The sequence below is a fragment of the Miniopterus schreibersii genome (genome assembly GCF_964146895.1).
Source record: "Miniopterus schreibersii genome assembly, chromosome: 19".
In the NCBI taxonomy this organism is placed as follows: Eukaryota; Metazoa; Chordata; class Mammalia; order Chiroptera; family Miniopteridae; genus Miniopterus; species Miniopterus schreibersii.
Window position 1 is genome coordinate 22323149 of NC_138119.1, and position 15114 is coordinate 22338262.

At 47.0% G+C, this 15114-nt stretch overlaps 1 protein-coding gene across 2 annotated transcripts in view; it reads left to right on the top strand.

Moving 5' to 3' along the window:
• Positions 1-14119, top strand: part of RGL1 (ral guanine nucleotide dissociation stimulator like 1) — a 187920-nt gene extending 173801 nt beyond the window's left edge. For both annotated transcript variants that reach the window (XM_081122379.1, XM_081122380.1), the window contains 6 exons: positions 1421-1542; positions 2432-2521; positions 4736-4922; positions 7954-8208; positions 9925-10039; positions 12561-14119. In XM_081122379.1, coding sequence (XP_080978505.1) covers positions 1421-1542; positions 2432-2521; positions 4736-4922; positions 7954-8208; positions 9925-10039; positions 12561-12748 — 957 coding nt within the window. In that variant the 3' untranslated portion in view covers positions 12749-14119. The remainder of the gene's footprint in view (positions 1-1420; positions 1543-2431; positions 2522-4735; positions 4923-7953; positions 8209-9924; positions 10040-12560) is intronic.
• Positions 14120-15114: the final 995 nt, after the last annotated feature.

Consider the following 15114-nt stretch of genomic DNA (forward strand, 5'->3'; position numbering starts at 1 on the left):
ATATTTAAAAGATTCAAAGGCAACCCAGTGGTAAAAATAACAACTTCACCCCAGAGTACTCTTACTGCTCTTTAGTTATTCATTCATTCTTTTATTCCACAAATATGGATGGCATACCTAACATGGGTCGGGCACTGTGATAGGTTTGGGTATTACAGCAGGAAAGGAAAAGACAGAGCTCCCTGTCCTCATAAAGTTCACAATCCAGGAGGAAGGTAGACACATAAATAGGCAATTGCAGCGAAACCTGAGTAAGGGCTTGTGAGCAGAAGTAGTGCGTATTACAGGAGCATGTAGGAAGGGCATCTGTCCCCAACTCAGGGGGTCAGAGAAACTTCCAGGAGGAAATGACCTTGAAGTTAAAACCAGAACTTCAGGAGCTAAGCAGGCTGAGTTCACTGGTAACGAGATACTAACCTAGACAGATGTGAGGCTTCTGTCCTGGGTGGAGTATACTTTCTTCTGTAGCCCGATGATAAATGTTGGTTGAGGATACTGAGACCAAGGATGGAGGTCATTGGATGGGGAACTGACACCGTGGACTCTGTCAGTTGCCGGGTTACTTCTGTCATGTCCTGTAAGGATAGAACAAACTGTTGTTGCTGCCACAGTTACCCACCTTTGTCCTTTAACTTCAGCATAATCGTGGATGGCAGTCTCTTTCCTTTTAAGACTAGCATGTGGGACTCTTGGAAACTTTGAGTATAATACCTAAGCCTAAAGCTTATACCCATTGCTGACTTAAAAATAAAGATCTTTATTGATAGAGCTAAAGAAGTATAAATAATTTTGGACATAATTATATACTGGCTTCTCTTGTGAGCTTTAAAAGACTTAGTTAAATGATTTACTGGAGTAGTAAAAATCCAAGGATTTGGGAAGTCTAAACATTCAAGTTTATGAGGCACTGAACTGAGGCAACAAATACCAAAACTTATTTGTTGAGGGGTAAGGGTTGAAGAAGATGGGGGTGAGGAACTTGGGAGCCTCCAGACTTAAATTTTTGTGTTTACTTTTTAGACTATAGAAATAGAACATTTAACTATATTTCAGAAGTATTAAATTAAAAAAAATAACTTCTTTATCCTTAGAATTATAATAGAAAGGAACAAAGGAAGTCCGTCTGCCTGTAGATAGTAACTAGCTTGGGTTGCTTTGTAGCTTGTCTTAGTCAGGCAAGTTGCTTTATCAAGGGGAATAGAGGATTGACCGTTAAAGCATATGGGACTTGAGAGATCCTGAGTTAGAATTTTAAAGAGTTATTCAGCTCTCTTGTTTCTGAGGAAGGCAGTGCTTCGGACAGAGTCCCCCTAGATGATTTTCTTCATTGTTGAGCCGCGCGTGGCATTTTTGCATGTTGAAGAGATGTGTATTTGGTTGGCCTCATTACTCTTTCTTTTTGGTGTTCTGCCTGCGTTAGGAATTTGAAGTGATTGCCCAAATAAAGCTCTTACAGTCTGCCTGCAACAGCTACTGCATGACCCCAGACCAGAAGTTCCTCCAGTGGTTCCAGAGGCAGCAGCTCCTGACAGAGGAGGAGAGGTAGGCGGCCTCGTTGCCCACCGAGGCGGGGCTGCTGCGCCCAGTTCCTCACGTGGCCGGTGACTCACCAGCTGTCTAGTGAGCAGCTCCTGGGTTCTAGAGCCTCGGTTTTCAAAGGGTGATGGCGTAGCAGGAAAAGCTGAACTGATGACATCAGAATATGTGCTTTCAGATTCTCGCTCTACCATTTATCATCTCTGCAACCTTGAACAAGTCCTTTACTCTTCCTGATCTTCAAGATGCTCTTCTATAAGACGTTTGTGAGGATTAAGTGAAATCATATTTGGGAAAAACATTGCTAAAGTGCTCACATCACCACCACCACCACCACCACTGTCACCGTGTTTGTCACTGGTGTTAATTGGTACAGCTTTCAATCAGGGAGGGCAGATGACTCATGAAGAATTGAAATAAAGTGCTGCTGGGCCTCCGGGCAGGAACAGTTCATTTAGCCACGGATGGGGGGAAACGGAAGATAGTCATGAAGTGTTAGCATTTGGTAAATAAGTTCAGTACGTGCATACACACACACACACACACACACACACACACACTCACACAGTGGGATGGGAATGATCAGGGGACAGAATGGAATCAGCCTTTGATGCTTCCGCAAAGCACAAATCCACGTATTCGAGGCCTTCGGAACTACCTGGCCTCAGTCTGTAGGCGGGGGGATGGAGGTGGGGTGTAGGGAGGAGGCACAGGTGTCAATTTGTAAGATCTGGTCATTGAGTCAGTGCCCTCTGACGTGTGATAGGACAACATAGTGTATAGCTTTATTCTGAGTCGTCAGAACCTTCCTTTAAAATAAAACCAGCGGATCACTTGACTCTAAACCTGTTCTTCGGTTGGGCTCTGACCTCGCGCACTCCCTTCTCTTCCCCAGCTACGCCCTCTCCTGTGAGATCGAAGCGGCTCCTGACGCCAGTGCCACCTCGCCCAAGCCTCGGAAGAGCATGGTGAAGAGGCTCAGCCTGTGAGTGTCCCTCAGGGGTCCTGGGGTTGCAGGGGGTCCCGTCAGAGCTGGGGAGAGGTAGGGTATTCAGCACAGTCCCCCTGAGCCAGTAGTGCTTGCAGGTCCAATCGGGGAAGCAACTTGGAAAATAGGGCAACATGGAAAATAGAAATGAGTCAGAAAAAAGATATGCTTCAGGTCTTAGAATTTGAACTTATAATTCCTAAAATATTTGATACAAAACCAAGCTCACTCTCGTCGTTTCTATTATTGTTCTTTTGTACAGTCAGTGCTTGCGCGGGCACATGCGGTTCCTCCCTGCAGCGTGCTCCGTGCCCCCTTTTGACAGACTCCTTTCCTCTCTGTGTTGCCTGTTAACGGTAAACCGTCTCGGTCTTGTCTGCACAAGTATTTTGCCCTCACTCTTGGAACTGTTAGATGGGTATAGAATTCAAGAATGACTCTTTCACTCAGCACTTTGAAGATATTATTCCATGTCTTCTGACTTCTGTTGTTGCTTTGAGATGTCTGGTATCTGTTTAATTACTGTTCCTTTGTGTTGTGCCCCCACCCCCCACCCTGTTGCTTTTAAGAATTTCTTGTCTCTCAGGTACCGATATGCAGTTTAAGTGGGGATTTGATCTTATTTGTCCCATTCAAGGTGTGGTTCCTGGATCTGAGGATTCATGTGGTTTGTTGGTTCTGCAGTCTTCTCGGCCACCATCCCTTCAGCTACAGTCCCTCTTCCATGCTCTCGGTTGGCTTCTGCTGGGACTCTCTTACACACACGCAGGCGTTTCTCATCCCATTCTTGGTGTCTTTTCATCTGTGTTATTTTCCATGTCTTTATATTTTGGTACTGATTTCTGAGGCTTTCCTTCAGATCTGACAACACTTATTTAATCTCTGCACTGAGTTTTTAATTTAAATCACTACATTTCTCATCATACAAGTGCCTTTTTTTCAAATTTTCTTTCTATTCTTTTGCCAGAATATCTTGCTCTTAACTCCTGCTTTCAATTTCTTTTCTTATATCTTTAATATTTTTAAACATACTTATTTTATGTGTTGGCCCATGGTAGAAACTCAAATATTTGTCAGATGAATGAATAAATTATTAGTTTCTTTATGACAGTTCTTGTATCTGAAATCCTCAGGAGTCTAAACCTGCTGTGTGTTATGCCTGTTGACTCTTTGGGTAGGATGCTTTCTTGTGTGTATTTTATAATTTTGTACTGTGAGCTCATTTTTATCAGGGAATTCTCTGCTGCCTGGGTTGAAGGCATATTTCTCCAGAAATATATATATTTTTTTAAATTCTAGTTTCTTCAGCAGTATTACTGGCCTGAGAGTTCCTAGACTGCTTGGGTAGCAAATCTGAGTGAGGCGCTGGCTGAGATCCCACATGACTGCTGGACAGATGCTTTCCTTTCACTTGAGCTCAGGCAAAGACAGAGAAGCTGCCCTGTTTTTTCCCTGTGCCAACAAGAAGATATTTTTTTAGCCCATCTTTTTACTAAGGTACAACCCTTCGAGGGTCCTGGCTGTATGTAAGGGGTCTCAGTTGGAACTCCCAACCTTACATAAACAGCCCCTCATCTTTGGGACCTGTGTATGTGTTAAAATCCATGCCCCTAGTTTGCCAAGATTGGCGCCTCCCATTCCCCATCCAGAGCAGCTGCAGAATTAGCTCACATGCTCTGGTTTTCAGTTCCCTTTTTCTTTCCTGCCTGTAGGGATTTTCCTTACTGTCTTGCATGCCCAACTTTAAAAAGATTTTTTAATGTTTCTTATCTAGTTGTTTTATAGTGAAGGGATTTAGATTATCGAAGTTCATCCGCTCATAGGAAACAGAATCTGCTTCCTTGGTTTCTTGTCCAGCTCAGTGCCAGTCTTCTTCATCCTCACGGAGTTCACTTTATGATGGGATTTGGATCCTGTCATAGTGGTCCACAGGCTGTTAAAAAAAGGAGAACCCTTGACCTAGAAAGACCTCAGATTAATATGGCCTTCTGTTCAGCTAAGCAATCTGTGTGTTCTTTGAGGTTGGAAATAATCTATTGGGACAAGATGTTTACTATGATCTGTTAGAAACTTTTGTGGCAAATGTTTTCCTAAAATAATAATGACACAAGATTGAGAAACCATCAAGGACTTAATTAACACAAAAATATTTGCTCAATCACGGATTCCAGTTTGTAAGAGCCTGAACACCTGGCGTTGTGTTTTCTGCAGACTGTTTCTGGGGTCGGACCTCATCACCAGTAGCACTCCCACCAAAGAGCAGCCCAAGTCTACTGCCAGTGGGAGCTCTGGCGAAAGCATGGACTCTGTGAGTGTGTCCTCCTGCGAGTCAAACCACTCGGAGGCTGAGGAGGGCTCCATCACTCCCATGGACACACCGGATGAGCCTCAGAAAAAGGTATATTCTTATTTCTTCTCCCTAATGCCTAATTTAGGCACCCGACACAGTGTTTGCCACGTGAGGAATGTCTGCTTTCAGCTATCAAGAGCAGAGTTCTCTCTGGGGACTCGTTCCTTATAGACACAGGTCTAAAAGCGAGGGGCATGTCAGGTTATTCCTCTGGCTTTCGAAATATTGTTTAGTACCCACATCCAAAGGTAGCTGAAGGATTGTAACCTTAACATGGGCTGCGTTTACTGAGGAGATGTGGGATTTTCTTAGAGAGACAGCGATGTGTCAGCATCTTGATGTCACACCTTGGCTCAGCCAAGCTTTTACCACCAGTGCATTGTATAGCGAAGTGCCTCAAAACTCAGTACTTAAAACGACTGTTTCTTCTCTGTCATGCACAGCAGGCTGGTTGATTTGGGCTGGGCTTGGCCCTGGGCCATGGGTTCGGTCCATGTCTGCTCTGTCTGCTTTCCTTTCTTTTTGGAGTGATGGGCTAAGACAGGTGAACAAGAGGGCAGACCCCACCCCGTAAACACACATTAATTAAGCCTTCACCTGGGTTACAGCTACCAACATTGTATTGGCTAAAACAAGCCATGTGGGAAATCCCACATAAATAAACAAGGCAGGGAGCTGTATTCCACTTCTCGTGGGAGGAACTGTGGAGTCACAGGGCAAAGGGCCTGGATGCAGAGGAGGGTAAGGAATTAGTAACAGTGACACGATCTACCATGTCCCCCACAAAAAGAAAGTGATGAGAGGTAACAAAAGAAGTCCCATAGAGAGTTTCCATGTCCCATGCTGCATGAATAAATGAAAACAAAACAAAAGATCCATCTTAGTCTTCTGCACACATCTGCTTCGGTTGTTGGTCTCTGAGCTAGGATCAAGGCGTCCACTTTGATGTGACTAGAATTTGCACCATTTGGGGAGGCTTGGGGCAGCCTCACTTGCGGTGTGAGTGACTTCTGGCCCTTTAGCTATGCTTAGGCCAGTGAGGTAGAGTGTTGGTACAGGTCTTTCATGTTGTTTATGTCCACTGTGCAAGGGGATCTGTGTGCTGTTTCATACTGTGTTACAGCAGCAACAGCAATCCGGGGATCCTCAGGTGCCCTTTTGACGCAAAGTGGCCAGTGCAGGAAGGACACCCAACTCAGCACCCATCACCAAGGTGGCTCAGGAGCTGCCCCAGTTGGATTTCTCACCTTTCTGTTTTGAAATCCAGGGAACATTTTCCCTAAGCCGGGGGCATGATTGCTCTCTATGACCTGGACCTGCAGCATTGACTGTCAGCCTGGAGTGAGGTCTCATTATTCACCTTTTGACAGGTCCTTATGGTTTGTAGGCCCCTTTTCTGATGATGGACATTGTACAGAGGTGACAGCTGAGGTTATTGCCCACATCTTTGGGGTTTCTGCCTGTTCAGGAACGAGAGAGACTCACATTTGCACCTGTTGCCACGATGGACACGTGTGTGGGTCCATATCATCCCTTTAAAAGGACATCAAAGCCCAGCGTGTGTCCTTTGCTTACCCCTTGCTTCATTCCTTTTTGTCTCCCCCCAATCATGCCAGTGCTTCAGTTTCTTGCACAAGTCATGCATTTTTATTCTTTGAATGAATCTGGCTCAGAGTCATAAATTTCTAAGGTTTAAAAATGAGTAATCGAATTGGATGAAAGCAGTCGCAAGGCTTCAGCATCCCGGAAAGTTAGCGGGAAAGGCCTCAGCTGTCCTGCTCAGTTCACAGCTGACCCGGTGACCTCCGCCGTCCCTGCCCACTCTGCAATGCTGCGGCCTCCCCACTGGCTACACTGGGAGGCCGCTCTTTTCAGTGAAGTGTAATTTCCCCCCTTTTTCTTCACTCCCCTGATCACGATTTCCAAACATTTGCTTTCACACTTGCTCCTCAGAATAAATCCTTATTAAGAATTTGGGGGCTCCTGTAGTCCGTTTGGAGCTGCTTTAGCCCAGCTTTATCTTCAGGGCTTTATCTTAATTATAAATGTCATTAAAATCATGGGAAACCTAACAAAGGAAAACAGATTTATATGAAGGGAAAAGGTGATAAAATTGAACCAGTAACCGGAACGTGGGCCCTCTCGGCTGCTGTGCAGTACACCTGCAGCCACTGGCTGATTCACTTGGGAACATAAGGAAAAAGATGTAACTAAACCGTATTATGATGGAGCCACAGTTAGGCTTCTACATTTCAGAGCTGAAACGCCAGCTTGCTGCACTCTAATTAATTAAACTAGGTATGCCGTAGAATTTAATGCCATAGGAAGAAGTCTGTAGGAAATACAAGATATATGAAAGCTCATCACAGCCTCACAATGACAACTCTCACCGAGGCGGTGAAATACCATGTTCAGCCACCACATTATCGTAACTGCGGACGGGGCCTTGGCTACGTCTTTGCTCTGCGAACCTGGCCACGGGCATCAGGGAACTTAGGGGCATGTCCGGGTGGCACTGTCAGTAGTTTTCTCTCTGCCCTCCGGTTCCTCAGCAGCCGAAAGGGAATGGTCCTGGCGACCTCCAGGCGCCTTTTTAGGACTCATTTCATGCAGAGCTGTAAAATGTGGTCCTTATTTTAGAATATCCACGTTTCTCTCCCGCTGCACAATCTGATTGCAAAGTGGAACCAGGACAGGGGTGCTCCGTGGGCGTGCCAGGCATCGCTGCTGTTCAGGGCAGGCGGGGCTGCTGCACCGTCCTCCGGCGTCCTGCCCTGCAAGCGGCCACCTCCCCTCCCTGCCTCTGGTGTCTGCTGCCATCTGCTGGTTAATTTCTTAAGAGCAGCTGATGAGGGTAACGGGACAGCCCTTGCCCCACAGCTGTGGAGGGTACTGAGTCAGGTAGGCGTCTCCCGGGGGCGCTTCCACCGGAGACAGGACACGTGTGCTGTGGGCCCTTTGGAGGGAATAACGGGAAGGAATCAGTCTCAGCAGCTCCGCTTTGGAAACGGCGAAGCGCAGCGCCGGCCGAGATTCTAGCAGGCCTGGGTGTGTCACCGGGGTGTGTTTTCTCCTCCAGCTGTCCGAGTCGTCCTCCTCGTGCTCCTCCATCCACTCCATGGACACCAACTCCTCAGGGATGTCGTCCTTCCTCAACCCCCTCTCCTCCCCTCCGTCCTGCAACAACAACCCCAAGATCCACAAGCGCTCCGTCTCCGTGACCTCCATCACCTCCACGGGGCTGCCGCCCGCGTACAACCAGCAGAGCGAGGACACCTGCATCATCCGCATCAGCGTCGAGGACAACAACGGCAACATGTACAAGAGCATCGTGGTGAGCGCCTGGCTCCCCCTTCCGGCCGCTTCCCGCTGACGCCTGTCGCCAGCCGTCCCAGCCCATCGCCACCCCCGTGGTGGCCTCTCTGCTTTAGCTTCACGCTCTGTCCGCCGACCCGGCTGCGGGCGTCTCCCTGAGACCGTCACCCAGCATAGTTTCCTCCCCGAGCCTTCCATGAGCACTTATTCCTCCCTTGTAAATGGACTGGCCAGATGCTTTGGTCACAGACAACTGTGCGAGGTCTCTGTCGCCCACAAGGACCCCGTTGTAGTGCGTGTTGTTTATTGAATCGCAAATACCAGCTGCTGCCGGATTAGAGGGAGACATCTGGGCGGGTGGCAGGTTCACAATGACACAGTTCTCTCCGGGACTTTAGACTTCTTTGTTTGTTTTGTTTTTGTGGTTGTCTCTCTTTTTACCTCCCAGTGAGAACAGCTTTTATTTTTAACTAAGAATAATTTGTGTTTCCATTTGCTCTCTTTCATATTTAAAGAAATCGCCCCAGGGATGGCACCTAAGTCAGCCCTCTGGTCCTGAGCACCCTGCACATAATAGGTGGCTGGTGGGCAGAGATAGGGCAGAAAGTCAGAATTGGCCGTGAGGGGAAACTTTACTTAAATACTTTAAAAAATGTTAGATTTATTATTTTTTAACATTTAGAAGCTGACTTTTGTTGAAGCATAATTTACAAGCAATTACATACGCAAATCTTGTGTTCAGTTCTTTGGATTTTGATAACTATCTCGACCTCCACCTTTACCTCTGTCTGTGTCTGTGTCTATGACTACATATGTGACCACCATCCCAAGTTTACATAAAGAACCATTTTTCGTCCTTCCAAAAATTCCTTTGTGCCCCTTACTGTCAATCCCCTCTTACCCTGGTTAAGGTTAAGGTTCAGGTTAAGGTAAAGTTAGTTTTCTAACGACCGCAGGTTAGTGTAGCCTGTTTTTAAAAGAAGTGTTTCCTGCAGCATGTGATCTTCTGTGTCTGGTTTCTTTGGCTCAACGTGATGTTTTAAGAGATTCATCCCCAATGTTCCCTGTATCAGTTCTTAATTTCCTTTTATCTGCTGAGTAGTGTTCTGTTGGGAACATATGATAACTTCTTTATCTGTCTCCTAATCTCCTGTAGATGGAGAGTCAGGTCGATTCCAGTTTTTAGCTATTATGAGTAAATCTGCTATGAACATTTGTGTACAAGTCCTCTTGTGGACATATGTTTTCATTTCCCTTGGTAATACCTAGGAGTAGGATTGCTGGGTCACGGGGTCACTCGTGTTTTTCGAAATGGTCAGTGTGCCAGACTGGCCATTTCTGACCCACAGGCTGTAACCAGTGCCATAGCAGCAGCTCAGCAGGTAAGGATAATTTTGGCCCAAGACTGAAAATACTATACATTCTTCACAGTGCCCTCATGTATCTTCTTCCAGAACCTCAACCAGTGAGAGGAGATAAGCGAGGCATGCACTCTCTGTTTTAATAGGGGGAGACGCTGTGACTCAGGGAGTAGGTGACTGAGTAGATGACCCAGCATCCTTAAGACAACTAAGGCTGGAGCCAGGACTAGAACCCACGAGTTCTGGCTCTTGGTCCTGCTCTCACTCCACTGGGCCATTTCTCTTGAAAAGAATAAGGGGGGCAGGAGAGCTCTCTCAGGAGACTCAGGAGACATGAAGCTAAACACTTTGCACACACGTCATTGTCTTTCCAGCTGACGAGCCAGGACAAGACACCCGCCGTGATCCAGAGAGCGATGCTGAAGCACAACCTGGACACGGACCCGGCCGAGGAGTACGAGCTGGTGCAGGTCATCTCAGAGGACAAAGGTGAGCTGGGCGCACACTGCTTCTCCTGCCTCCTCGTGGCAGGTGTCCCCAGGTTTAGAAGACAGAAAATGGACACAGTGTTTTTTAAATAATGGAACCAGTGGGGATTCTGATTGTGCGAAGGCCGAGTTGTGTGGGGAACCATGCCGGTCCCTCACCTGTAGCATTAAGCGTCTCAGGCTCCCCGCTCCCCCCAGCAGCCCCTGTCGCCTCTCCAGTTTTGCTGAGCATTCCCGCTGCCCATTCTTTGTAAGCCTCTCGTCCTGTGTCGTGTCTCACCCTGTGTCAGGAGGTGCGGGTAGTTGGGGGGCTCTGTTGGTCTTTGCAGACAGCCACACACCTCCTTTACCCAGTAACGTGTGTCTTCGTTGTGTGTGGACCTCAAATATAGCAGTTTCTGTAATCATTTCTCATTGTTTCAGTTAATCATTTATGAGAGGTTTGTCAGTTTGCCCTTCAGCTTATCTGTATTCATGATTGACCTTCAAGCAGCGAAAGCTTCTAACACCAGCATCTGAAGGGTCTTTCACTCACACTTCTTGAGACAGAGCTGCTGATCTATGACATGCTTCAGTGTGCCTAGAACCCATTATTTAAAGAAATTCCTTCTGTGAAAATTCTGGGCAAATAATCACCCTGAATGTGTCTGTTTGCTCATTTGAATTGGGGCTGTATTTGCTGAGTGGAGGAGACAAGCTGGGAGATAACTCCTCTATACCCTGTCACGTCATAGAAAGTGACTCAATCAGAGTGAGTCTCATTTCCAAGTCCAGAGGAGCAGCAAATACACCGACAGACCCACCACTGACCAGTGTCAATGTGAGTGTCCTCATGCAGCCCCCTGTAAGGCAAAAGGACAATTATACAGGCTGGGGTAAGCTGCTCACACTCCATTTGACCAACAAATTACTCAGGGCTGTACCTTGGGCCAAAATTAGTAGCACCCTTCCCCAGAGATGAAAGACTATAGCCTCAGAGAAAATTCTTTCTCTACTACCTCTTAGAAGTGTTCTCATTCATCAGCTGAGCCCTAGCTTGTGGAGCACACCTTTCTCGGTTATAAGCCAGAGTTCGATGGAGTTTCAGTGAAAATTCTAAGCCTCAAAGGTGGTCTCTTGAGTTTTACCATGTTGCCGACAGAACAACACTAAGGTGAAGCCGGTGGGCCTGAAGATCCAGGAATCCCGAGATGCAGCCTGGGCCCAGCTTTGTTCACCGCTGCTTGGTCTTGGGCGGGCTGCTTGACCCCCCCGAGGCCATGGTCTTTAGTTCGTTAAAGGGGAATACGTGGGCAGGAGACTGGAGACACTTTAAGGGAGTTGTTCTTGATGAAACATTTGTGCAGAATGGACCAGAGTCACCTGGAACCTGGTTGCATCAATCTTGCTATAGAATCTCGGTGTTTGAAGTTAACACAGGTTGGCTTAGCCCAGTTCCGCAGTGAGATGCCTCCCTGCTCCACTACCACAAAGGTGGACTTTCACATTTTACCTTTTGTATTCCGTTTGATTTTTTAGACTCCCATTACCTCTGAGTACTAGATAGTACATTCCTACTTTTAAAAAGAAAAAGGAATTAAAATAACTTTGCTTGATAATTTCATATCACACCTGGAATAATCCTTATTCAGAAATTGCAGCTATCTAGTTGGGAATCATTGCAGTAGACAATAGTTTACATGTTAATGGAGGTGCGCTGTCTTATATGATGCTGTTTAATATTAAAATACAAGCCCTTGGCCTGGCCGGGCGTGGCTCAGTGGTTGAGCATCGACCCAGGATCCAGGAGATCACGGTTCGATTCCTGGTCAGGGCACAGGCCGGGGTTGCGGGCTCGATCCCCAGCAGGGGGCATACAGGAGGCAGCCGATCAGTGACTCTCTCTCTTCACTGATGCTTCCATCTCTCTCTCCCTCTCCCTTCCTCTCTCGGAAATCAATAAAGATATATTTAAAACAAAAACAAGCCCTTGATGAAGCAGGGCCTCACATGGAATAAAATACTGGGTGGATTAGGGATTACCTCAAAAAATGTTTCGATACTCCAAAAAAAGGAGTTCTGGAAAACGCTGTAGAGTTTCTACTTTCCCCTTATGTTGTTGGATCCTCTTAGTCTTGAGAAAAGCTGCATATTGGTATAGAAAACAGACCACAGGACAGGAGAGACTTGGGTTCTAGTCCCAATTCTGCCATTAACTAGCCGTGATCTTGGGAATGTCATTTAAATCCACCTAGGCTCTGTCTCCTGTAGAACCTTCTTCCAGTTAAAACATTCTGTATTTGAATGTTTAGTTCATGGGTTGAATTTCTAAGTTCGTATTTGCACTTAGTTTTTTAAAACTGGGATTGAGAAGTTGTATGAACCTGTTTTTTGGGGGGCAGTGGGGGGTGGTCATTATCAGGTTCCATTCACATTCCTGGGCCATCGTCCCAGCCTTGTTTCTGAGCAAACTCTGCCCAGGCCACTGTCAGTGCTGGGCTGACTGCAGGAGCTGACTGCCTTCTCTCCCTTCTCTGCTCTAGAACTCGTGATCCCAGACTCTGCAAATGTCTTTTATGCCATGAACAGCCAAGTGAACTTTGACTTCATTTTACGCAAAAAGAACTCCGCAGAAGACCCAGTGAAACTGCGCAGCCGGACAAGCTTGACCTTGCCCAGGACAGCTAAACGGGGCTGCTGGAGCAACAGACACAGCAAAATCACCCTCTGAAGGGAGGGACCAGTGGCCCCTTGCTCGCCCATGGCAGAGTGTGGCTGAGCACAGGCCGTGGTGATTGCAGCTACCATCCAGTGTTAGAGGATCATTGGTGAAGTCAACAGCTATTTATTAAGTTCCTGTCGCGTGCAAGGCACTGCGACAGGCTGTGGGGAGGTCACAGGTGAATTTGACATGGAAAGGAGGGACGATTCACTGATTCTCTTTGACCTATTTGAGACTGAAATGCAAAATTATCCACATTTATAAATATATATGACACATATTTGGTATGTATGTGTGTATATAAAAATATATGAGGGACTTGGAGGATATTCTAGACTGTGGAAAAACAAATTTGCACAATGGCCTGGGAAGTTGAGGTCACTTTTTACAGGGAAATAAAAGGAACTGAGAACCTAGTTTCCTACCTGCCAAGTAAGTGGATCCAATCCTAGGAATACAGTGTCCTTGTGCCAGTATTAGGAGAAGCCCAAACTGTTTTCTTAAAGGGAGAGGATGACTTTCTCAACCAAGTGCCACCAGGAGGGGACAACTGCAGGGGCCAGATGTGCCATGGGCTCAATGAGAGGCCACTTTGGAAAGGGTTTGGATGAGCCCATGTCTTCCCTGGCCTCTGCCCCCATGCCGGCCTCTGCTGCCCCAGGGAGGCAGGGAGCTGTGGAGGCCCAGCCAACCCACTGGTGCAGCCAGCAAGACACTCCTGGGATCAACACAAGCCCGTTTTTTTCCAGCAGCCGCATTGCGTTTGTTTCCCCCGAACTCGCATATCTCAATCATTACTGCACAAGTAGCCATGTTCTTTCCAATTGCCTTTTGCATGTAAAGCTCTGTGTCTGGAGTCCTTTGCCACCTGGATTGTCGCACCTCTGTACTGTGTGCAATTTGTTCCTCAGGTATAGAGAGTTCTACTGCATTTGACTCTTGTTTGGTCATTTTGAGCCTGTGAAAGATTCCTAAGCAGCAATTGCTTCGCCAGCAGCCCCTCGGAAGGTGTCCCCGCTGACAGCTGTGTCCCGTTTTACGCATTGACTTGCCTCATTACTCTGCCTCCTCACGGGGAGAGAATTGGGCTGTGTTTCCTAAAGCATTTCTGCAGAGGTACAGTCTTCCAGATGGAATCAGTGACTTTTTTTTCAGGTCCCACACTTGCTATCCCAGTGTCACTGTGAGTGAGATTTTTTTTGTCTTCGGTAACACCATCACCCTCTCCCTTCCAAATCTAAGCTGTGCTGGGGTTTGAACTAAAAGCCATATGCAGGATACTGACATGTGTAAGAAGCACTTTCAGAATGTTGTCCCTTTTAAGAAAAAATTCTCAAAATAACCAGTTTTCATTCCAGAAATAAAGAGAACAAAACCAGATATGAAGCGTAGATTGTAACATGGAGCTTTTTTCCTTCTAATCCTGTAAGACGGCTCCCAAAGGTTATGTGAGATTTATGTTGTGTAAATGACGATATGAAATCTGCAAGAAACACCAGGGGAAGTTTGCAGATTTGGGGCAGTGGACCAAAGAACGAGCCAGGAAGGCTTCAGAGTCCTTCAGGTCTCCCCACGAGACCAGCCTGTGCGTCGTCAAGACCGACACGGTTCCAAGTAGTCGAAAAGCACTTCTGTCTGCTAGGCTTGTGCTGGGAGGAGAGAGGCCAGGGTGCTAGACATCGTGGACACCGAGGCGATGCAGCCTCAGCCTGGTCACAAAGGAAACAGAACCGCCGGGCTCGTTCTGAGTGCAGCTGCCAAGACACACGTGTGCCCATGTGCTCGCCCTGTGTATTTATACTGTACATGTAGAGTCTAGATTTATATACTGCAATGTAAAAATATATATATTTTACTTTTTTTAAAGACCATGGAAATTCCAAGTAGATAAAACATCGCCTCATTTATTTAATGCCACTCGAAATGTCTTCAACTTGTCTCCTGGTGGACGGCCGGGTAAGGCTTTTAGCTGCTCGCATGCTCGTCTTTCCGCATCTCCATTGTCTGTTTACCTTTTGGTTAAACTAATAAACTGGTTGGGACTTGGTTGGCATGTGCTGCCGGCCCCAAAGGGATTGTATCTGGAGTGTTAATGAGGTGGGTCCTGGGTTCCAGATGTGCCAGCTCTTCGGACGCCCACTCTGGCTGTGTTGGAGGGAGCAGAGGGAACAGCAGCAGCAGAGTGAGGAGGGGACCCTCTGCACTGGCAAGTGTCCCAAACCTCGCAAGAAAGAATGACGTCCCCAGTAAATAGCCATCAGGTGGGATGCTTTGCTGCTCGCTTGCTCCTGTTAGGAGGCATGCAGTGGGGGCACTTTATAACACGGAACTTCAGGCTAGGCTCCCAGGCAGTACGTGGCCTACTTCCTGACAGC